This window comes from Oryzias melastigma, linkage group LG9 (genome assembly GCF_002922805.2).
Source record: "Oryzias melastigma strain HK-1 linkage group LG9, ASM292280v2, whole genome shotgun sequence".
Lineage (NCBI taxonomy): Eukaryota > Metazoa > Chordata > Actinopteri > Beloniformes > Adrianichthyidae > Oryzias > Oryzias melastigma.
The window spans coordinates 20,960,221-20,983,522 of NC_050520.1; the positions used below are offsets into that span (position 1 = coordinate 20,960,221).

At 40.4% G+C, this 23,302-nt stretch overlaps 1 protein-coding gene across 10 annotated transcripts in view; it reads right to left on the bottom strand.

The window, feature by feature from the left end:
- mef2cb (myocyte enhancer factor 2cb) overlaps nt 1-23,302 on the bottom strand; it is a 67,351-nt gene that overhangs the window by 14,083 nt on the left and 29,966 nt on the right. For 7 of the 10 annotated variants that reach the window (XM_036213575.1, XM_024276300.2, XM_024276298.2 and 4 more), the window contains 3 exons: nt 22,139-22,353; nt 13,523-13,726; nt 127-270 (listed from right to left, as the gene is read on the bottom strand). In XM_036213575.1, the coding sequence (XP_036069468.1) occupies nt 127-270; nt 13,523-13,726; nt 22,139-22,192 (402 nt within the window). In that variant the 5' untranslated portion in view covers nt 22,193-22,353. The remainder of the gene's footprint in view (nt 1-126; nt 271-13,522; nt 13,727-22,138; nt 22,354-23,302) is intronic. The other 3 variants (XM_024276304.2, XM_036213577.1, XM_024276301.2) reach the window with 1 other exon arrangement.

Below are 23,302 nucleotides of genomic sequence, written 5' to 3' on the forward strand. Positions count from 1 at the left end.
CATGAAGGGACGGAGAAACGGGTGGAAGGACCAGATGACGAGGAGACGGTGACAGAGGGAAGGAGGGGAAGAAAGAGAGGAAAGAAAGGTGAGAGTAAGACTCTGGGTTCAACCAACAGTACTTACACACAGTCTCTGTCTGCTGATCATTAGATCAATGTCCTCGTTTATTTTCCTGTACTTGTCCTCGGACTCGGGGCTGTGGCCAACCGAGTCATCTGCGTCGGGGTCTGGGCTGTCACAGCCGTTTAGGCCCTTCTTTCTCAATGTCTGCAAACAAAGGTGTACAACATTATTGAGGGTAGGGCACAGCAACCCCGGTAAATCGCTTAGGAGGGACAAACCCAATTTTATAGTCCACTTGGGGGCAATATGTGCAGTTGTTTTCCAAAAGATTATGTAAACTCTGTGTTATTAGATGAATGCTTTTTGTAAAGTTGTGCTTTTATTTTGATAACATAATGTGACAAATGGCATAAATGGTTTCATCAAATCAGACGAGACAAATGATTTCACAAACACAACAAAACTTAAATGGGAGTCGCATGGCTGTGGTATATATTTCAGACAAGGCAGTTTCTGTTTTGGCCACCTGATGGCCACCTGCCCCCATTAGAGTGGGCAGAAAACACCAGGAAACCACACTTTGCCGTTCACTCACCACTCCCCGAAGCCCTCGGAGAGACACAAAGAGTGCTTTAAAGAGGGAGCGCTGTCCTTTCTCCAAAAAAAAAAAAAAGTAAAAAAAAATGGTTGACAACACTAACAACAGGGAGAAGTTTCATAGAGCATCCCTGAGTGTGATAGCATGAGGGTCTGTTTGCTTAAGTAAGTGTGCGTGTATCGATGGGCGCTGTGTTCTATTGCCTACTAAGATGAGAGACAAAGACAGAGCAGGAGAGAAGAAAAGTACAGTAGCTGACAGTTAGAGATCTCATCAAAGACACCCCCTCCTCTTACTCTCCTCCACCCACCACTCCCGGCCCCCCCTCCCTTTCTCCTCCTGGCTTTAATAAAGGGAGATTAGTCTACGGGAGGAATATCACGGGCCTGCTCCTGTCTGTGCAGTCGTCGCTTCACACTGCGCTCTCCTACTTTCATCTGAAGCTTCATATCAGACAGACGTAATTAAATTTACTTTAGCACACCCTGTATTTGATGCTGATCAAGAGTGTGTGTGTGCTTGGATGCACGTGTGTCTGTGTGTGTGGGAGGGGAAAGAGGGGAATGAGTCTATGTTTGCGTGTGCACGTGGGTGTGTGAGAGTGGGTGTTAGAGTCAAGAAAAAAGAAAGAGCCACTGAGCAGGAGAAAGGAGGAAGATGCTAAGATAAGTTAATCTCAGTGAACTTCTCTCTCCTATTTGTTTGTCTCCGCCAGTTCTCACTCACAGAAGAGAAACAAGTGCACGCTGCTCCATTACAACCAGCAGCGGAAGTGACAGGGAGTGATCTGCCTGCTTAGAAAACAAATAAAAATCCAGTCATCTCTCATGTCAGCACAACAAAGAGCTGTTTTGAGCGCAGTTTAAGTGAACTTGGAGGACTTCTTTTGTGCGCGCATTTGTGTGTCTGTGTGTGTGTGTTTGATTCCTGAGGCGTCTCAAGGCGAGGCAGCTACTGTAAGTGTGTCAACATTTGTTGGCTCTCCGTTTCTTTCTCCGAATCCTCGCTTGGCCCCTGGAGTGGAAATCTGGAATTCTGAATTTGAAAGCTCCTCTCATGTCTTTGACAGTCTTCAGGAAATCACACCAAACAAATCAACCAAGGCGATGAAGGAGATCTGACTTCCAACTGACCTACAGTGAATCAGGCTCCCTTGCTCTATCAGAGGAGGATGAGTCAAAAGAACAAAGGGGTTGCAGAGGTTTAGCACGCTGTCTTTTTTGGCAAAGGCATGAGATGTAGAAGTTTGCCGTTTCTTCTATGTAGTTTCATTCTGGCCTTGTTGATGCATCATATCAAACTGACAAGAGCTGAACTGCTGGCCTTTTCTCACTTCATATGAGAATGCAAACAAGTTAAAAACAACTTTTCTTCCTACTTGCATAGATTCCCACCTACTGCCACCAGCACGGGGTACGTGAGAGATTCACTTCCATTCTGGGAAGAACAGAAGCGGAGCATTGCTGGGAGATGAGAGGCAGAGCTGGGTTAAAGGTGACACCCATATGGGGTAACTGAGCTGTACGTCTGCCGCGGAGTTGGGCAACAGCCTCTCTGGGTGCTGACGGGGCGCAGGCAGCAGGGACTTTAGTGTTATATATTAAATGACAACAAGGCATGCGGCTTAAGCTTAGCCCTTCAGCAGGGCCCAACATATTTAGGGAGCAAGACAGTGATGCTATGCTACACATCCCAGTTATGCCACCTGTTACAAGACATCACACCTGTTTCCAAACACTGACTCCCAACCCAACATCCAATCAGATCTGCTGCTGCGCCTGTGTAGCCATAGATGGACGTCTCACTTCTATCGACTCCGCTCTACTTTTTCCACTCTGTTTGTGTTTAAAGTTTATTAAACCCACAGTCTGATATTTGTCTTGAAATTTGTTTGCATTTCACAGTTTTTTGCTTGAAGGAGTCACAAAGCACGCCTCAAAACAAGGCTGTTTTTGTGTTCAGTAACTGTTACTGTCATCTTGCCTGACCAAGATGTTACTAAATAACAGTTGGTTAGACGAGAAAAAACAACAACTTAGATGACAAATTAAAAGAACATTTTTTTTTAATAAAAATGACACTTGAAATGAGAAAAAAAGAGGGTGGGTGTGATAAACTGGCGTAAAAATAAAGTCTTGGTGGAATATGGTAAGACGAGTAAACAAAAGCATCTTCGGGAATGTTCAAGTTTTCACTACTGCACATTATTTAGAGGTACTTTATATGAGTATACATTTTTACCGTTAAACACGACTTTCACCTTTTCTGCATTCACACCTTACCTGCTACATTGTTAGCACAATTGAGAAGAATCATCAGTTTTGGACATCTCCTAAAGTGAGAAGCCATTCTATGCGAAAGAGAATCACCTGGCACACAGCTAAAAGAAAGTACAGGGAATGTGAGAGAAACGAGGGAGGAAAAACAGCTAAAAAGCTGTCCTCTTGCTTGGCTGCGTGTCTTTCTCTATGGCCCCTTTGGAGGCTTGCTCCTAATTAAACTCCTTCTTCATGATGTTCCCTTATGATTCCACTCACAGCAGGCACAGCATAGACAAGGTGTCCTACATACTTGAGACACCCGTCTCATTGGTACCCTTCAGCTTTGCACCCGTCGCTGAGATGGCCTAGACTGCGTTGGTCTATCCGGTTTGCTAAACTAACCAAATCACTGACATCTGATCTACATTGTCATTAGCTTGTGTCTTTAATTTGTCATTAGAAAAAGGAAAAAAAAAATCATTTCATAGTTTGTGCTACTGGTGACAACTTCTTGTAGGTCTTGAGATAAACAGTGGGAAGGATTTGGTTGAGAATTCTAGGTGGCCCCAGGGGGTCTGGTAAGGACAGCTGACGCCTGCCCAGAGCCCCAGCCGTACTAGGATCCGTCTGCTCGGCATTCTGCCACCCTGCTCACCCTGCCTATCCCTCTATCCGTCTTTCTGCCCCAATGTTTCGGTCTCAGTCTGCTCCTCAGTCTGTCACAGTATTCCTCACGATTTTCTGCAAACTGACTATGTCTCAACACAATCCCAGTCAAAACACTGTTGGCTTGATGGGCGCATCTTTATTTTTGGCTAATTAATGGGCTGTGTTTGGAAAGAGCTTCAGTACTGACCATTCCCCTCTGCAGTTATGTTGGCAGTGGCTGAAGGGTATGACACATTCAATATTGTGTTTATGGGTTTTGGTGACAGACAGGCAAGTGAATGTTCTCAGTGTCTTCAACCCAGTGACTGACAGCATCAGTGCAAAAGCCCTTCACAAAAAAAAGAAAAAACAACTTATAATAGGCCTTTTATATCCTCTGCTTACATGGTAGGGGCTTTTGTTTCCACACTATTGGAAGCAAAGCTATGACAGAAGATAATAGCTGGAGTTTTCCCTGATGAATGGCTTAGTTTATTCAATTTCAACCTATTAGACATGGTTGGGAAAAAGTCACAAATGTATTGGCACTGAATAAAAAACACTTTCTTTGTTGAATAATATGTGATTAGTTTTTTTGTTTCAAAAAAGTATAAATAAAAAGCACTAGATTTTACAACTTTTTTTCATTTTTAGTTGTGTCAGTGAAACAAAAGGTACAGATTTGAAAAAAAGGTCTTCCGTCTCATGATATTTGTTTCTAGGACAACCAACTGGTTTTTCATTTCTTTAAAAACTTGAATGTTTAGCTATTTGAACCATTTCCTTCACTTCACCTTTATGCATAACACTTAGCAGGTCAAGAGAAAGTGCCAGTTGTAGATCAAAATCTTCCTGAAGCTAAACTTTATAAGCTGAGAGTGTAAAGATGAAATATGTCAAAGATGTGCTTTGCTTCTTAAAATTTGACTATTTTTTTGGGCAGGTCTCTTATTCTAACTTGCCTTAGTTTTTGTTTCTCTCTCCCCACTCGCTGTGGCTCTCGCTGTCTTTTCTCTGCTCTTTAGAGTGAAGGGAACATCAGAGGGATCAGGCTGGCTTAGTTTATTGGAAGCAGATGGCAGACCAAAGGCAAGAGGGCCACCGTTTCATGAAGCGTGGTTTGAACATGCCAGGACCATGTCGGGGGGCATACCCATGGATGATGGGTGCATGGTGTGTGTGTATGTGCTTGAATGATTTGAGTGGGAGATGGGCGATTTTGTAGGTTACCAGTCTAAAGACAGGATTGGCTAATTACAGTGTGGTCCTGATTTTTTTTTTTTTTTTCAATCTTTACGTGTGCAACTCTTGGTAATCGATTGAGAACTTTGGTGTTCATAAATTTTCATTGATTTGGTAACATTAAAGTCTGCTGTTTTTTTTTTTTCTTTTGGTTTTGACCAACTGTCTGCAAAACGCCATGTTTGCTGTTTCAGAACCGTCAGGAGATTAGGCTCCGGTCAGCTCTAAGAAAGAAGTCCTCGAGTCGAGTCAGGTTGACTTAAAAATTAAAACTTTAATTTATCTAATTCTTAAATTGATTAACCTCTTTATGTATTCTAAATGTATTTTAAAGTAAAACTGTTGAATTTGAATTGTGTGTGTACCCTAAACAAAGGAGCTTTAATAGGACACTGAATGAACTGATGTGGGTGGATACAAATCTGTAATGAAATAAAAAGTTTTCTTCTTATTCCAGTTTCAGGTGGATCAATGTAGTTTAGAGATCTGTGTTGATGGTGACATGTGGTATCTGGAAGTGGGTGTAAGTAGGTCCTAGAGTTTATATATGGATGCTAGATGATTTATGTGTCAGGACAAGGGTAGGTTTTAGCTAAAACATTCATGCATTGATAGACACTGTACTTTAGCATCATCTCATTAGAAGTTCAGCCTTTTTTGGCAATTTTTGGTCCTGTCTTGCTTTACCTATTGTTTCTGAAGAATGAACCAGGTGGGACAAAGCAAAGTTATACAAGAGTTTTTCAAAATCAACCGAGTCCTCAGTTCAGATCCTTCTAACGAGTTGAGACAGTGCTCTGGCCAGTGGAGTCGTCACGATGAGTGTCTTTAAAAAAGAAGTAAAAATACAAGGGAAAAGTCTAAGTAAAGAGTAAAAGAAAGGTGGAGAAAGAGTCGAGAAGTCTGTCAGGATTTCTTCAAATTGTCATTGTGATGGTGCATGTGCTGAAATCACTATTAAAAAAGAGTCCACTGCAGACAAGAGCCCACTCACAGACATAGTCTTAGCAAGCCAGTACACAGCAGAATACCAGATGGTGCAGTGTTTCCCATATGGACGAGACACACACTAAACACATGTCAGAATCCAATAGTGTTTGCTACAGCAGCATCCCGGCTCTGGGAACAAAGTGGTCATTCAGACTTGTCACTACACTGTATAATTAGCCAGATAGACATTATGACACACAATGCCAGCTCAGAGAAACTGCATAAAGAGGACACTTATGAGTTCACCCTTAACCCCACCATCTTTCATCCCATCTATACTTCAGTTGTAAAACACTTAGCTACTCAAATGAAAGAAACGTAGAAGGAGCGTAAATGTTCTACTGATGCAGCATAAAAATCAATTCTCCAGGGTTGAACTGTGTGTGTTTTCCACCCGCCCTTACTTTACATGCTTTATGCAATGGGATGTGAGCTGTTTATGCATGCACATGTGACTGCAATGTGATCCAGCTTCAATTTTCAAACTTTTAAGGCAGCGACAGCTAAAGAAACGAAAATGTCTTTGAGTCTTTAGATGAAAACGTCCTCAAGCCACCCTCCATTCCCTCTTTGTGGGTTCCCACCATCCCCACCTCCACAACCACTAATCGTCACTTAGCTACTTTTGTCTCTCCGTCTCTTATCGCGTGGTACCACAGCAGGAAAAGGGAGCCGGAGGGAGGCCTTGAGTAACAATGACCAGCCGGCTGACCTCTATACTATGACCTTGAGTTTCCACACTCTACCCCAAAGCAGCAATCATGACCAGGGAGGGGGAGCCAAGGGGTGGAGGGGGCGAAAGCTTTAGGCGGGCGAAGGAATGCCATCTATATAAATAGATCTTCATTATTCAGAATTTTCCACAAATAGTTTCAAAGAACAAGGCATCATTTCATCTTAATGGCTGGCGTGAATTGTTTTGAGCTGTGTAGTGGAAAACCTTGCCTTTTGGCAGCGTGGCCTCAGAAGTGGCCAGCCTTTTTCACTGTTCCTCACCACAGGGACCACATATTGGCACATTTCAAATAGTCTATTTTTAAAGCCAGCTTTTGTTGTTGTGTGAGTACCTCAGACTTCCGTTTCAGTAATGACCTTAAAAATAAAACAAAAACACGTCTGACAGAAATTCAAAAGTGTTAAATTATTCTCTAAGATTCTGCTCTGTCAATCTATAAAGACCTGATGTAGGAAAAATTTTAAGATTGGATAGCTGTTTTTTTTTTTATAAAAAAAATAAATAAATGAACACATTAAAACTGATAAACTGGGAAGGAAATAAAGTGTTTTTTATCATAACTGCCAATGCATGTTTTCTGGATTTCTTTTTATATTTAACGTCATTTTAAAGAAAAAAATAATAGTAATCACTATTTAATGAAAAAAAAAACCTTAATCACATTCATATAAAAACACAAAAAATAGATAATTGTCTTGTGTAGCATTGGGGGGGTCAACATAGAGACAAATAAAACACATTTCTTTAATGAAGGGGTTTTGAAGCACCACACCAATGGTCTTTTGGATGTGGTTGATCATCAGAGAATAAGAGGGAGAGACTGCTTACTCACCACTTTTGATTTTAAAACAGACCCCACCCATAGAGTACAAAAGCAAGGAGCTGGGAATTAAAGAGAGAAAGCGATCCCAGCCATATTCTTCCATCCCTTTCCTGCAAGAACAGGCTTGCTATATTTAGCGTCGCCACATTCTATATTTAGAGCCTTAACTTTTTTTTAGACATTTATTACACTAAAGAGATTAAATAAAAGGGTGGTTGTTTTGGGGCAACACTTTTTGCTTGAATTCAACACTACCTAAATTGGTGCAATTAAGAAGATTAAAAAAGATGAAGTTTCTAAACCAGAAGTTTACATTTTTTTGTAGGAAACTGCTTTTTTTAACCACCTGAATTCAGTTCTGCTTTTTATCTTTTAGAGGAAGTGTAAAATTGGAAACATTTAAAACTTATTTTTATAAAAAAAAAGACAGAATATAAATCTCAAAGTTTCTTGCAGTTTAGTCTATGTTTTTTTAGTCTTCTGAGAAAAATAAACCTATGAAATGTATTAACTTTGATTTGCAATTGATTTTTTTTTTCTTAAACAAAACTGTTAGGAAAAAGGGTTTATTTCCTTCAGCTTCATTTGTGGTGAACTCTGTGTTGCAAGTTTGTACTTTAAGGCAAATATGTTTTTTTTAAATGAATACACTGTAAATGTCATACAAGGAAAAGCAATAAGTTGAATTTCATTTTAAGTGCTCTTAAAATTCCGTCTCAAATACTCTTAAAACATTTGGATTATTTTTTTTCACCCAATTCCTGGGTTAATCATGCTGGGATATATTTTTGGGTTAGTTTTTGGAACATTTGTTTAAGTGTTGTAATGGTTTCATTTGAACCAAATTTATGTTTGTTTGGTGGTTAGTTTTTAATCTTTTTTCTGAGTTAAAATAACCCCCAAAATGTTAGTCCCTTTTAAACCTTGAAGTTGGGTTTAAAACAACCTAAAATGTGTTTTTTTTTTAGCTTTTAGTGAGCATAAATGGATTATTATGCCTTTAAAGCTTTCCTAGAATTAACGTTTTTTTTCCCTCCCATTTGTCAGCTCTTCTGTAATTAACACACTCAACCCAATACAACACCTGCTCTTAATTTGAATTATTNNNNGCTAAAAAAAAAAAAAAAAAAACTGTCATTTTAATCTTTGTTTTAGCAAAATGCTGTACCATTAGCTTGCCAGTGTCACAGGGTTAATTTACTTAGTTGTTCAAAGCGGCTTTAGATCTTAATCTTCTCCTAACCAGGAAAAACAAGCCAAGTTGTCAGTCACTAGTAAACACTCAGGCACTGTGAACGCAGCAACAACCTCACCCTTCACTGTTCATTACACCACATGCGCCTTATTCTGAACCCACAAAACAACTTCACACAAAATTACCACGCACGGCTCAAGCGCAGAAGATATGAGATGACTCCCTTGTTTCTCTTGGACACTTGTAAAAGTAATGAAGGATAAATTACATTCAAGTCCGAGTCATTATGCAGCCGCTCTCTGAGAGCCATGAGAAGAAGTCATTCAGTGAACTGATCAACACAGAAAACTCCTCAAGGCTAATGTTCTCCACGCTGTTTAGAAACCAAATAAGCACACAGAATAGCACACATGCTGAAAAATGTTTTCACAAGAGTGCGGCAGAGTGTGAGCACACTGGCACTTAGAGAAGGAGATCACATGTCCTGGTGACTTGAAGACTATTTTGAAAGATAGAGGGAAAAAAAATAATAAAGAGCAACATTGTTTGGGTAAGTAAATAAATTTCAATGGCATTGAGAATAAAAAAAAACTCAGCAGAGATGCTGTGGGTTTACTGTTTCCAAGAGATACCAGATTTGATGTACCCTGGCTTTATGTTTCTTCATTTACACTCCTCTGGCAGCACCACCTCCTCTTCCCAACATTCTTCCCCCTCCCTCCACTGGACTGTCAGTGGGCTGAAATCACACCTGTACTCCTCACACGTCTCGGCACACGGGTGAAACATACGCAGGGTGAAACATGGTGAGGGAGCTTTGCTGAATCTCATTAGCCAAGCAGGTAGTCATTAACAGAATGACCTTTGGAAATAATTACCAGCCTTTCTCCCTCCATCCCTCTCTTCCTCCCTCCCTTCTCTTCTCACACTCCTCCGTCGCTCTGTCACTTCTATCTCATTCAATAGTTCCGTCTTACAGAGGACGGAGAGGGGGAAAAAATGAGGTTAGGTGAGGAGTCAAGTCCCTGCTGCTGCTGTTTAAGATTACAGTGTGAGCTGAACTTTCAGATTAGGTTAATCTTTGGAAAATGGGATTGGCCAGTAGCCCTCCTCTGGCAGGTATAGGCAAGCAGGCAGGACGGGGATCCATGTGCCGTTCCATGTGATACTTGAGCCAACGACATGCGAGCATGCACTCCTGACTGAGGTCATTACAGCGCCGTTGGCTCTGCAAGGTTTGAGCCAATTGTCACCAAGCATGTTCACATGCAAGAACGCGTGCAGAGCCTACACTTGCCAAGCACTCCATGTCCCTATACAACAACTCAAACTGTATGTAAAAAGGGGAAAAAAAGTATTGTGGTGATTTTTCATTCACTTACCCTTTAACTGTTTCTCAATTCCCCATTCTTTGTTTCAGCAGAATGAAGAACAAGCACACTGTGCAGCAGGAATTTGGCAACGCACAAGTGTGTTGTTGGATTTGGGGCCTTTCAATCACAGCGTGAGCCAGCCAAACGCCGCTTAGGTTTGGGATAAAGCGGCAATCATCGGGAGGAGAAAGAAAGGTCTCTTTCATGTGCTATTGCAATTTACAACTGCATAGCTGAATAATAAATCACCCAAAGTGACTCAAAGTGTTTGTTCTTAAGCAGGAATAAAATAAGGAGGAAAAAAAAGGAGAAATGAATCCTTCCGCTTGTCATTTCTCAACACTGACTGCCATTTTAATGCTGTTCGCATGTCCAGGAAAACAGTCTGGCAAACGGGGAGTATAGGAAATCTATCTGCATGTTTGACTCTTTTATCTGGAGCCAGACTCGGGCTGTGCTGTGGATCTGCCAGGAGGACACACTTGGAGCCTGCATGGATATCTAGACATGAAGAATCTGCCTCTGGATTTACTTTTATCAAACTTGCAAGTTTGAGATTAGATTTGTCTTTGAACATTCGTCATTAATTAAAAGCACCTCCCCTTTTGTTTATGCCGGAGCTGATAACACAATATTTCTAGCGTCACTAGAAGAATATGTTTCTTTGTCATTATTCTTGTTTCATCCCCTGTACTGAGGTAAATATTATATCTGGTCTTTTGTAGAAGTGCTGTTCCAGATGAAATGGTTTTCAAGTGAGTCATCAAGACCATTTTTAACCACTCTTCTCTACCTTTATCTCGCAATCCCCTTTGGAGGGGGGGTTTCTCACATACATACATCTATCGAACCATTCATGGATTCAAAATAAGACAAATAAAAACAAACTTGTGTGTTCAATGAAACACCGGATACAAAAGAAGACTAGAAAGGTAGAGAGAAAAAGCGTCCAGCCTCTTGTAAACATGCTGTTGCAGGAGAGGCAGTGCAACGGTGCCACTCTCTCAACAACGTTAATTATCAACCAAAGACATGCTAATTACATAGAGTTTTATTGCTAATGTAGCAGGCCTCTACGCCAGCCGCCCACACTCTGGGCTCCGCTCCCCTACCTCTGCCTCTCCTCCCACTACACCTTCAGGCACAGCAGTAATAGAGGGAGAATGATGCATGCTTTTCAGCGCACTGATAAAGATAAGAGGCTCTACAAATTCAACATTAGAAAGAACAAATATTAGATGTCGTTTTGAATCTGTTAATAAACCTCTGTTTTATCTACAAGCTTAAACGTAGTCTTCTACCTTTTATCCTTCCTCCCAAACTGAACCTACCCGTGTTCTTACACCTGTCCCCCCCACCACCACCTCTCACCTCTCCAAGCTAAACGTGCAAGTGCCAGCCCTGTGGCCATTCCCTTCAGAACGCCGCAGCTCAGGCTGAAGTCCTCCTCGGATCGATTTCTCCTGCAGCGTGTTGCTCAGAGAGCCCCAGTCCTCTAGGGATCAAACTGTAGGCAGTGCTCCGCAGCATCCCTCCACCCCCCCACTCTAGACTCTTTCAAATCTTTCTCCTGACATGGCTGTTTACACGTTAGCCATCCTATGCCGTCTAATGGAGACAGTCCAACGAGGGCTGCAGCGGAGGCAGCACTTGCTGGAACATGTGACAACTCTCTTCATGGGTTCAGCCGGAGCAACATAATGCACTGACCGCAGAGGCTCTGAAAGGCTCCGGCACTTACTGGCACACAGACCATGGAAGTAGTCCACCTTCCATTTGATGGCTTGGATGATAAAGCGATCATCTTCTAACTAGATGAATTGCAGTTCATTTTCAAGCCACTCCGGGACACTGGGGCCACATATATAGGGGCCTAAAGCAAACGACACTTGATGCTTGACTCCTAAAAGTATATCTTGCACCACCAGAATTGAGGCTGTATTTTTAAATCAAGAGTGGATCCCTTGTGTTTTTAGATTTTTTACTTGTTTACACTAAGCAAACTAACAGCAGCTCCACTAAATATTTAAAGTTGAAGAATAAAACAGGAAATGAGGGCAAAAAAAGTCATGGTTCTCTGCATCGACTGAAATGAAACACTTTTTCAGTTCTCTTAGTGTTCCATCAACTTGGTTAGTCATACGTTAAGTGCTATATATCTGCTAATGTATGGACCACATGAACACACTTCACATTTGACAGCTCCAAGTGGAGATGCCTTCAACAGTGTGAAGCAGGGATCAGCGAACCACTCTTGGGGTTTTGGTATGATAAAATTCATTTATCAACACCTCTCACGGAGGAAAAGAGATTATCATAAGTGTTTTAAGTTGATAAAATTAGTTTAAGAATTTTATTACCATCTGATCCATGTGCTGTTGGGAGAAAAAACAAACGTCCAGCAACAAATCCATTGGATGAAACAATAATTCGTATTAACAAAAGCATGCTTTATTCTTTGTCAAAATGATGGATTAATGGAATGTGTGAGTAGCATGGATTGATTAATTTATTTAATTGATTTTATCTTATGATTTCTAGTTTTCCTTCGGTGCTTTTCTAAATGCTTGTATAACAAGAACATACATAGTGTTGAGCACAAAATGGATATTACACTGGAACTTAAGTTCAATTGCAAGGATATTATGCACATATTATACAAAAGAGAAGGCTTGTGGCTTCTGCAAAAATATATATATATATATATATATTTGGAATCAATAAAATTTGTGTTTTTTATTCAGAAAGTAAAAAAAAAAACAATGTTGAAGGTAAAAAAAAAAAAGTCGTATGTCAGTTTTTCAGTGGGAAACATAAATATCAATTGTAAAAAAAATTAAAAATAAAACACATAAACTTAAAATCATTAAATGACATTTAATGATCTGATTGCATTAAATAATTCTAAATTAAAAAAAATAATATTTTCTAATGGTACATATAAGGATAAAGAGGAGAAAAGGTGTAAACCTCCATTTCTGTCACAGCCCCAGAGTGACTGCTTCATAGCAGGTCGAAAGCTCAACGCTTTAGGCGGGCGCGAGCGTCATTTCCTGCTTTTTCTACCTGCTTGATGTCTGGGCTGATGCCGCTGTTTTAAATCGGTTTGAGCCACGCCAGTGACATGTGCCCAAAGCAGGTCAGATCAGCACCCCCCTCTTGGAAGCACATCAATGATGACAAGAGACCAGTGCCAGGGGGTGGTGATTACATGCCACGGGGGGCAGCCTGAAAGGGCTAGATCAATGGTCGTCTACCCCGTTTGTGTTGAAATGAAACAAAAAGGAAGTAGTTTAAAGGAACACGTTTTCTTGAATATTGCAGCATATTGTGATTCTTAAAATACTTTCTTTAAAAGTGATTGATATTCCTACTGAACCCTTAGGGAACGCTGACAAGCTATGGGAGCAATTATCTCTTGTACTGTGTTAGGTGTGAAGACTAAAAGAGAGAAGTTAGGGTTGCTGAATGAGTCACAAACACGGTAACCATCTGTCTGCTTGTGCGTTTGCATAAACATGCTCCTCTTGGCCCCGTGTGAGTGCGTGTGTGTGTGTGCATGTGCTGACTGTGATTTGCCTGTAGCTTACCTCCACAATATCAGAGTTGGTTCTGCTCTCGTGGGGCTCGTTGTACTCGGTGTATTTAAGCAGGACCTTGTCCATGTCTGTGCTGGCGTACTGGAACAGCTTGTTGGTGCTGTTGAAGATGATCAGGGCGATCTCACAGTCACACAGCACACTCAGCTCGTACGCCTTCTTCATCAGGCCAAACTTTCGCTTCGTAAATGTCACCTGAGTGAGACAAGAGATGAATAAACAAAATTAGAACACCATTGCGAGCTGAGGGCCAGATGAATGTAGTTTTTCTCCAAAAACTCATTAGTGATAACACATTTGTAGCCATAAAACAGTTGTGGCTATTCTATGTGGAAGTGTCACATAACAAAAATAAAATCAGAACTTTAATGTTTCAGTCTTTTGTTAACAAAAATTAACAGTCTGCACTATTAATTTTTCATACTACATAATTAAAAACAATCTGGCCTTTTCTAAATGAAAGTGAAGTGTGGTGATGGTTCAACACCCGCCTGACTGTCACAGTCTATCCACTACATGAAGGTTAAAAAAAAGAAGCTGGGTTTGCTTTTAGGGAACTGAAAATACTCTGTGTCAGTCAGATAACGGTAAAGCAGATCCCTTGTTGCTTGTACATCAAAGTCAACAGAAGATCGTGGCTCACATCAGGTCAGTCACCTGATCATCTGGCCTTGCTTTTGCACAAAGGAAAAGCAAAGATCTCCAACTATTACAATGTAAATGTTTCACAAACACACCAATCAGACTGAAAAAAATAAATAAAAAAAAGATGGCTTAAAAATGAAAAAAAGAAAAAAAAATGTGCTCTGACATCAAAAATATTTTAATTTATTGTGTATTTTTTTCCAGTTTGTGTGTGTTGGTAATTACACGTGTGCATGTGAAAGGCTTCAGATCAGTACCCTTAACTACAGACGCATACAAGTGCCCACACTGTCAAAATAGAACAGTCCCTATTCCTTTATTGTTTGGATCAAAACTCCAAGCTGTTGAAGTGGTTTTTCTTTACCGAAGCATGTGCTCCTTAGTTACACGAGAAAAAGAAATGTGCTTCTTTGAGCAGCACATTGTTATTGGAATTCCTTTTATTTTTCTTCTGCAAGCTTTATGTGAAAATTACACTTTTCAAAGCTTTTTGCAGAGAGGAAACACACTCCCAGCTGGTAGCTAACCATTTTCGCTTGCTTAATAACTGCATATGTTCTAGTAGTATTTATATGATATGAAAAAAAGGTAAATGAAGAGTAAATAAATGCTCTGAAGACAATAAAGATACTTTTCCTGTAAGCATTGAGACCCAAAGCAGTAACGGCAAATCTCTGTGTGTGGGGTCGATTGGGTGTAATGAATGGGCAATAAAAGTTATAAATAATGCACTGTCCTTCATATTTTCCTTTCATAACTTCATGAAAAGATAGGCTTGAACCATCATTGACAGTTTTACATTTCTTGAAATCATATCTGCCAGGATGCACCAAGAAATTCAATATCGAATTCTCCTTTGCATCCATCCGTCTTTTTTTTCTTCCTCTTTCTCTCTTAGCGAAGGGTGGGTGAAACTTCTCATGAAATGCCATATCTTGAACTCCCTCCCCCACAAAAAAAAAAAAAAAAAAATGTTTCCAGTGATGTCACCACATTGTGCCAAGCTATATGTTGGACGACTACTGAAACCGGAGACACGGACGGTGCTCTGACACTCGACAAACTTTTGAGCGTAAAATCCGATGATGCGGCTTAAGAGACACGACTAAATATTTGGCTCATACTTAGAAATTTAAAAATATAATGAAAATGGAAAATATTTAAAGTTAGTTTTTGATAATTAAATAATCATACTGAATGCACTTTGGCATAAGTCAACCGAAACTGAGACTGGAGGTCCCTATAGGGTTCTGGGCGCTTAACAGTAGTCTGGTTGCAGTGCAGATCATGCAAGATCCGCTCAATAAGACAGCAGAGCTGCAGAACTTAAGGTCACAACTGACTATTGAGCAGCAGGACATACAGAGTGTTGTCTTCCCCTGATATTTTCCGGCAAGGGGGCACAAGGGACAGACACAGGACACAGCTAGCAACCATCCTGGCTCTGTTATCACTCTTTCACTCAGCTGCTCATTAAAATTTCAAATTGTAGCATGCACCATCACATATAGCTTTAAACTGCAGACATCAATGTGAAGCTTAAGCACACTGGTGTAACAGTAATCATATTTTTTAATTAATATTTTATTGTGAAATAGAAGAACAGAACCCTGTCAAAGTCGTCCTGAGCCTCACACCTTAAATGCGGAACCGTGCACATGATTTTCCCACATATTTAAATTCACACATACTGACTTTAGCAGCACCACAGGAAAGAGAATGAGTGTGAATACCAGAAGCCTGAACTGACCAAACAATAACACCTACATAAATATCACACCACACTCCCATATCTCAACCTGACACGTACAACCTGCTACCACCAAAAACACGTACAACTCAAAAACATGGACGTACATCCATAAACACACAAGCATGAGCGCAGTGCATGCTCACTTGACTCGCACGCTCACACACCTGAGAGATGGTCGGGTTGTTTTCGAGTGATGCATAAACGTCAAATACAGGTTTAATCGCATTGTGTGGGCTGTGGAAATTTGTATCTCATCACACCTGTGATATTTCAGGTTAAGGTTCTGTTGTCCCTGCCCGCTCAAACTGTGGAGGCTTCGCATCATTTGACTTATTTAAACTGCAACCATCAACGTTGGTGATTTTAATCGCTGGACTTTTCTAGCGATGCTAAAAATGGCTCCCACATTTGATTCTGTCTTTGGGTGTTGAATTAGGCAGTAGTTTAATGAAACAATTTGGTCCAGTCTGTTTTAGAAATGTTTATAACTAGAGTTATTCAAAAACTTTATTTTTCATGATAATCAAAGCTTAGATAACTAAAGATTAGATAACTTTTTTTATTTTTTTAGAAATAAGAGCCATTAACTGCTTCGGTATCTCAAATAAACAATAGTATTGATGTTTTATTTGTTTATAGAAATTTATATATACTATGGATCCTATGTATTTAAGCCCGGTTATGTTTTTAAACCCTTTGATGAAATCCACAAAACTACATTTTTAAAATGCCATATAAACTGTATCATTTAAGATACATTGGGTGTTTTGGTGAGTTTTTGTCCACAACAATGTAAGTTGGCATGAGTGTTCAAGGGAAAAAAGCATATTATCTACGCAAAGCCTCAAATTAAATAGATTTTAACATGATGTAACTGTCTTATGAATAATTAATAGTCAAAACATTTGTATTCCTTTATTACAGCAAGTTGTCATTAAAAAATATGAACAACAATAGATTAGTTATTTTGGAAATTACCTATTCTTTTTTGCTAAAAGTGTTTTTGGGATTTTATGGAAATTGAATTTCCTTTTACTGCCCCTAGTGGAGAGATAACATGCTTAAGAACATGGATCAGGTTATATACTTTGGGTTTTTAATGAAAGTTTGGATCATGCTAGTTAAATAAGGGCCTTAGAAATGCATGTATCAGATATGATACCAATCGTAATGTGGTGTAAAAAAAGAGACATAACTTTCTCTTTTTTTTTTTTTTAATCGACAGCAATCAAATCGTGTTTAAAGTTTGCTATGTTTTGCGTAACATGCCAAAGACATCCCGGCAGTCTCTCTACCCACCTTTATTTGCATTCTCTTCTGGCAGTTAACTAGAGCTGCTCTGAGTTTTCAATCGCAGCCTTAAAGCAGAGTGATCATGCACTGCAGACACATAACAACACAACTTATTTGTTCACTCCTCCTCCACAAACTCTTCCCAAGAGAGAATTAGACACATCACAACCCAGATGCAGTCACAAATGCCTTCAAACGTTCACGTGCGCAATATCTTCTTCTCCACTGTCAACCTGTTTATCAGTTTTGGGTTCCTTTTTGGGCTCTGTATGTTTGAGTGCTTACATAATGCATTCAAAATAACCATTAAAATGGTAAAGACTTTTAATTGAGTAATAAATCAATAACTTTCTAATTTTACGGATGTTTTGTCTTGCGAAGAAGAAGAGTGTTTAAGAGAAAACACAGAGAAGAAGGGATAGAGGTGGATTCCCTGAAATAAGGCTAAAAGAAAGATGGGAGGAAAGAGGAGGAAAAAAAAGAGGGGGCGGGCGCGCAGGAAGCACATTTGTATGCATTTCCTCTCATAACAGGAAGAGGCCAGTGGCTTCCCCTTCACAATGGCTTCGCTTCTGCTTCCCACCTCCTGCCTGCTTCCCTGGGGGAGGAGGAGCAGAGGGAAGAGGAGTGGAGAGACAGGCAATGAAAAGTGCTGGTTGGTAAACCAAGCTTGGCCATGTAAGGACGCACACACACGTGAACACACATGGTTGTCAGTCACATATGAAGCACCACGATTTGTCAAGAAACAAACACTTATCCCATTGTCGGAGCCAAGCAGGAAGGCATGGCTTCACGCAAGAGAAATACAAGGAGACCTTTGACTGAACTTTGCCTTGAAGCCAAAGAAGCTGCTAAGAGCGACCTAAGATCACTCTCAAGTGGTGACAAAATTAGGTTTGGTCAGGAACTTGTATGGTTTGGATGTACCTGCAAACAATTCAGAAACAGTAACGAAAATTGTCAGTAAACCTTTCTAAAAAAAAAAACGTTCTTTTTAAAAAAAAAAAATTGCCAAGTCCTGCAATTTAATTTAATTTAAACTAAATAATCAAGTCCTCGACCACATTGTGGTTCAGTAAAAAAGGAATGTTTAAAAAAAAACAAAAAACAGGAGACTAAAAAGAAGGAAGTGCAAAACAACAGTCTAAACTTTGGTTTTGAAGACGAGTTTTTAGCTTGTGGTCGGGAGTCTATAACTTTCCCAAAACTGGCTTTTTATGGCCCAAGATTTTTTATAGATAAACAAAATGTATCCCTATGCATTTGACAGTTATAGCAAGAGTCAGACTGACACTAAAATTAATATTTAGGAAAATAAAATCTAAAAAAAAATGTTATCGAAAATTCTGTATGTGGTATTGCTTTAGACAACTTCTCATTATTAAGTGTTAAAATGTTCATTTAGTTTAAATAATGATTACAGTTTAATTTTGACAGCTTTCTGTTAGCTTAGATTTTCTTTCCAGAGCTACTAATTACATTTGAGCGCAGCTAGAAAACACCTACACTTTCTTCATATGTTACTGTTTCGACAGAAAAGCCACACGTGGAAATAGATGAATATAGAAAGTGGATGTTACAGTAGAAGGGACCAAGTTAGTGGTCAGAAAGACAAAAATAACTTTTCCGTCATTTAAATATGGGGAACCAATTGATGGTGTGGCACGAAGTTACAAGCTTCAAACGCAAGTTTTGAGGTGTTTTTTTTTTTCCAAAAAAGTGAAAAGATATATATTTTTTTATTTTAGAAAAAACATTTTGACACTTTATTCCTATATTTGAAGATAAAATATGGGAATAAAAATGGAAATTTTAAGATAAAAAAATGAAAATTCTCCTGCATTGATGGAAAAATCTCAAGGTAGTATAAAACCATTTTTTTCCCATTTTTTTCAAATGCATCTTTAGAAAAATAGATATTTAATATATAGGCATAACTACAATGGTCATAAACTGACCAGTCTTTTGGTTTGAAGAGTGCAAAGAGAAACTCAAAAAGCAGACTATGTGAAAACAAAAGAAAAAAATACGCAAATGAATGAAAAAAAGAAGTGGAGAGAAGGTGAGAGCTTACTAAAAGCCCTTTTCAGGTGAGGTCTCACAATACTGAACATATGACAGAGCGGAGCACCACTCGCTGTGGTAGGAGAAGATGGTAGAAGGTGGGAAACAGGGAATTAGAAGGGGGGTTCAGGGGTGAGGAGCTACCCTGTGGGCCTCATTATTTTCCTGCTGTTAATTTTGCTCGCACATTTTCTCACCCCAGTGCTGTTGATTGGAGGGAAATAATGCTCTGCAGTGGAAGCAGAAAGACCACGGCTTTCAGCTTCGGAGCTGCAGTTTTACACCGTGAACATGAAAGAGCAAACACATATGAGGAGACACTCAAAAATCATTCATCTTTTAAGTTTTGGGTTGCTGCTTTCGGTGGGAGATGGGAAATAGTATTGTTTTACTTCCTGTTGCTGACCTGATCCATGTTTAACCTTTGGCCCTGGGTCTCCTCCCTGAGGTGCTCCACACAAGAACACATATTCACACAAGCGAGTCCTCTCAAATTATGCCCACAGAGTGTCCTGGCTGAAGAGGTAACACTAATTAGAGCCAATAGCAGTAAATTAGTAAATTCCCAAGACGGCTTCGGCAGAGACGGAGAAGTTTTAGAAGTCAACCTGGAAGCAGATGCTCAAGCTCGTAAATTCTGCTAAAACAAAAGATTTAATTTTGAAGTTTTTAGTCCAACATATGTATATGTGGAGTATTTAGGTGTGAGCTTGCTGAGCCTTGTGTGATCAAAAGTGTACTTTTCTGTGCGCAGCCCGTGAGTTTATGGCACAGGGGGTTCTTTCATGTGCCCGAGGCTGGGAGAGGGTACGAGTGGTAGGGCGGCTCCGAGCCAAGGTTCACACACTGCTGCCCACTGTCCAGAGCTCCGGGCAGCCAGTCAACGCCAGGGAGGCCTGGCCCTTCTGCCACTGCTCTGGGGAAGTGTTTCAGGGCCTGGGGGTGGCAGCCGAAAGTGGCCGCCCAGAGAGAGTCAGGCCCCGTGCCCAGTATGACGCTTCTACAGCAGGGAGCCGCAGGCATGGGGAGGCAGCGTGGTCCCCGTAGGAGGCAAGGTAGCGCTGACAGCTACACAGAGTGGTGCCACTCCAAAGACAGCTGCAGGGTGGAGAGTGTGTGGAACAAGAGAACTCTGTAGTTTATTTTGAAGTCAGATTTCAATGTTGGGACTTTCTTTGAAAACTCTGCAAGAGGTCTCATCTGTTATTTTATCCGTCTTTATGAATCATAAAAAACATTGAAGGCCACACAAAAAGATTTAAGTGCTTAAGTTTTAAAGTTTTCTGAAAATGCGAGATGTTTTTAAAGCAACACTGTGCAGATCCTCTGGTGTTTACTTGGCTTTGGCTCAAGGGCATTTCCTCAAAAAGGAAGTGAAAATATGCAAAACCAGAGCTTCTGTTTTTTTTTTTTTTCTTTTTCCACAAAAAAAGTGTGTCTTGTGATGTCCGCCTCTTCGAAACATGGTGATGTAATGTGCTGGGCTCATTCACGGGGAACACCTGCCTCAGGTGTTTCCCACGTGACTTATTAAAATCGTGAAGCTAACAAGTCTTACGACACTTCATGAAAAAAAAAAAGAACAATTCATTTGAAAGTTTAAAGCAACAAAATCCTGTTCTTCATTGATTTTCCTTTCTACGAACCCTTTCTCTCTGCTCGGTTTCATCCTCCCCTCTCTGTATAGCCCTGATATCTCAGGCATTGATTCCCCTCAGGTGTCCTTCCTGTTTCCCGCTTTCCCTCCTTATCCCAAGGAGTCAGAGTGCCTGGTGCAGCTTGCAGCACAAGACCAAGGTGGAATGAGGGGAAAGAGGGGTGGGAGGGGGGGCTGAGATAACAGAGAAGAGTAAGAGTGGGTGCTGCTGCAACATGATAGTTTTATTTCTTGTGTCAAACTCTGTGACCTCCTCCTTGCTCTTCTGTGTGTCTGCTTGTCTTTTGCTACAACAAAAAGAATTTTCAAAGACATTTTTGAATCTTTTTTCCTCTTTGGGGTCTGTGAAACTAAAAAAACAAAAAAAAGAAGAGGGAAAATCCAGCTTTTTCATCCATCCGAAACTTGTTCAGCTACTTTATCAGCAATACAGTTGTTCAGTTGTCAATTTGAAGCTGGTATGTGGTTAACCTGTGATCCAAGCTCTTGTTTGCAGAGTATGGATCCAACCACGCTGCCAGGAAGCTAAAAAGTGTCAGTGATCAGCCATGCCACAGGAAGTGATCGATTGTGGGTCTCAGGGCAGCAAAAAAACTCCGTCTCTATCTATTTCCTGTCACTTGGGCTACGATCGGCTCTCACTGTCTACTATTAATTATGTCTGGCATGAGTAATACCAGCTGTTGTTAGAGTTTATTGTATATTTATTATAAAAAAAGGATAAAATAACTCAAAAGAGAATTATAAAAGAAGGTGTTTTTATTTTCTGGGTTACTTTAAGCTATTACGTCCCTGTTTGTTTATATTTTTCTCCACCCTTCTCCTGGTAATATTCCATTGGAATAGGTAAACCGGGTGGCGTGTCTTAAGGGCCTGTGGATGTGTGGAAGAGTACCTCAGCAAACTACACAGTAATTGAGACCTAAAAATAACAGATGTTTCAAGAACACCCATTTGAAAATATGATCCGGGTGCTCCCACACTGGTTTGTTGGAGTCTAACTTATCATTTTAAGTCAGTTGAACTCTATCTACCAGAAGCAATAACTGTACTTTCCCAGCAAGCACCGCACAATCCCCCATAAGACGTTTATGGTTGAGGGCCGTGTAGGGTGTTTCTCCTTTCTCCCTCATCCACTCCTTTTGTCCCCCATTCTCATACACATTCATCCTCCCATTCCCAAGGGACTAACCTGTCTGTTGCGTTCATCCATAATCCGTGTGATCTGAATCTTTTTCCTCCCCATCGTCCCCGTCTTTTTCTTTCTCTCTGCTTTCTAAAGAACTTTCTTCTCTCACTTCTTTCTTCCTCTTGTCTCTTCTTTCCTTTCACTTTTCACTTCCTTTCAGTTGTCTTTCTTCTGCTTTGTATTTGTTCCAATCAGCTCAAAGATTCCAGCATCTGTACCTGCAAAGAGAGGGAAAGAGAAGGGAAGGGTAGAGGAGAACAGAATACGCGTTAAAAAAAAGGAAGTACGGCAAAATGCTGAGAGGAAAAAAAAATAATAAAAGTGGCATCATGGCAGCCACAAGGGAGGGTGAAGAAAGACAAAGAATCTGTCAACAATGTTGTGAGAATCCCTGTATTTTTTACCGTCGATATCATGCAAATCATTTCTTGCACTTTTTTCCCAGACACAGAGTATGAGAGGAGACAGCGCTGTCAGGATGTTGCCTCTTTCACAGAGAATTTGACAGTGTTTTGGATGTGCCGCTAACTTAAATGCTCTAATCACCGACTCTGTAACATTATCTCTGTACTGAGAAATACATTTTGTTTCCTCCCGTGCAACTGCATGGCATTGTCAGGGAAACTGCCAAGCACAACTTTTCTGTGCTCTGTCTGTGGCCCGTCTCTAGAAAGGCAGATGTGAAGCAACACAGGTAAAAATACTGGACCAATTCTTTTCAGATTTTTAGCTAAGTTGATCTTTTTGAGACACAGTGTATTTTTTAGAGACACCAATGCTAGAAAGATTTTAATTCAGCTGGAGTCCCTGTATGTCAGTGACAGCATAAGTGACTCGAGTGCAAAAAGTTGCCCGAACTTGTGTGTTTCGGATTAGAGGCCAGGCGCCGACGGCCTGGACTCCAAAAGTGAGGAGGGAAGAGCTGCTCTAAAAATGTTGAGTGACTGCGAGTCCATGGAGCCATGCACACTTATGTGTGTATGCGCACATGTGTGTGCTCTCATGGCGAGGCTGGCTAAGGCAGAGCTCCAGTGCATCTCTAAAGAGTTCTAAAGTAGGCCAACCCAATCTATCTCAGGGAGGAGCAGTAGAACTGTTGTTGTGTTTTCTTTTGACAGTAGAGGTGATAACGTCCCTCGTTATGCAAATGAGCATCCCATTATTTAA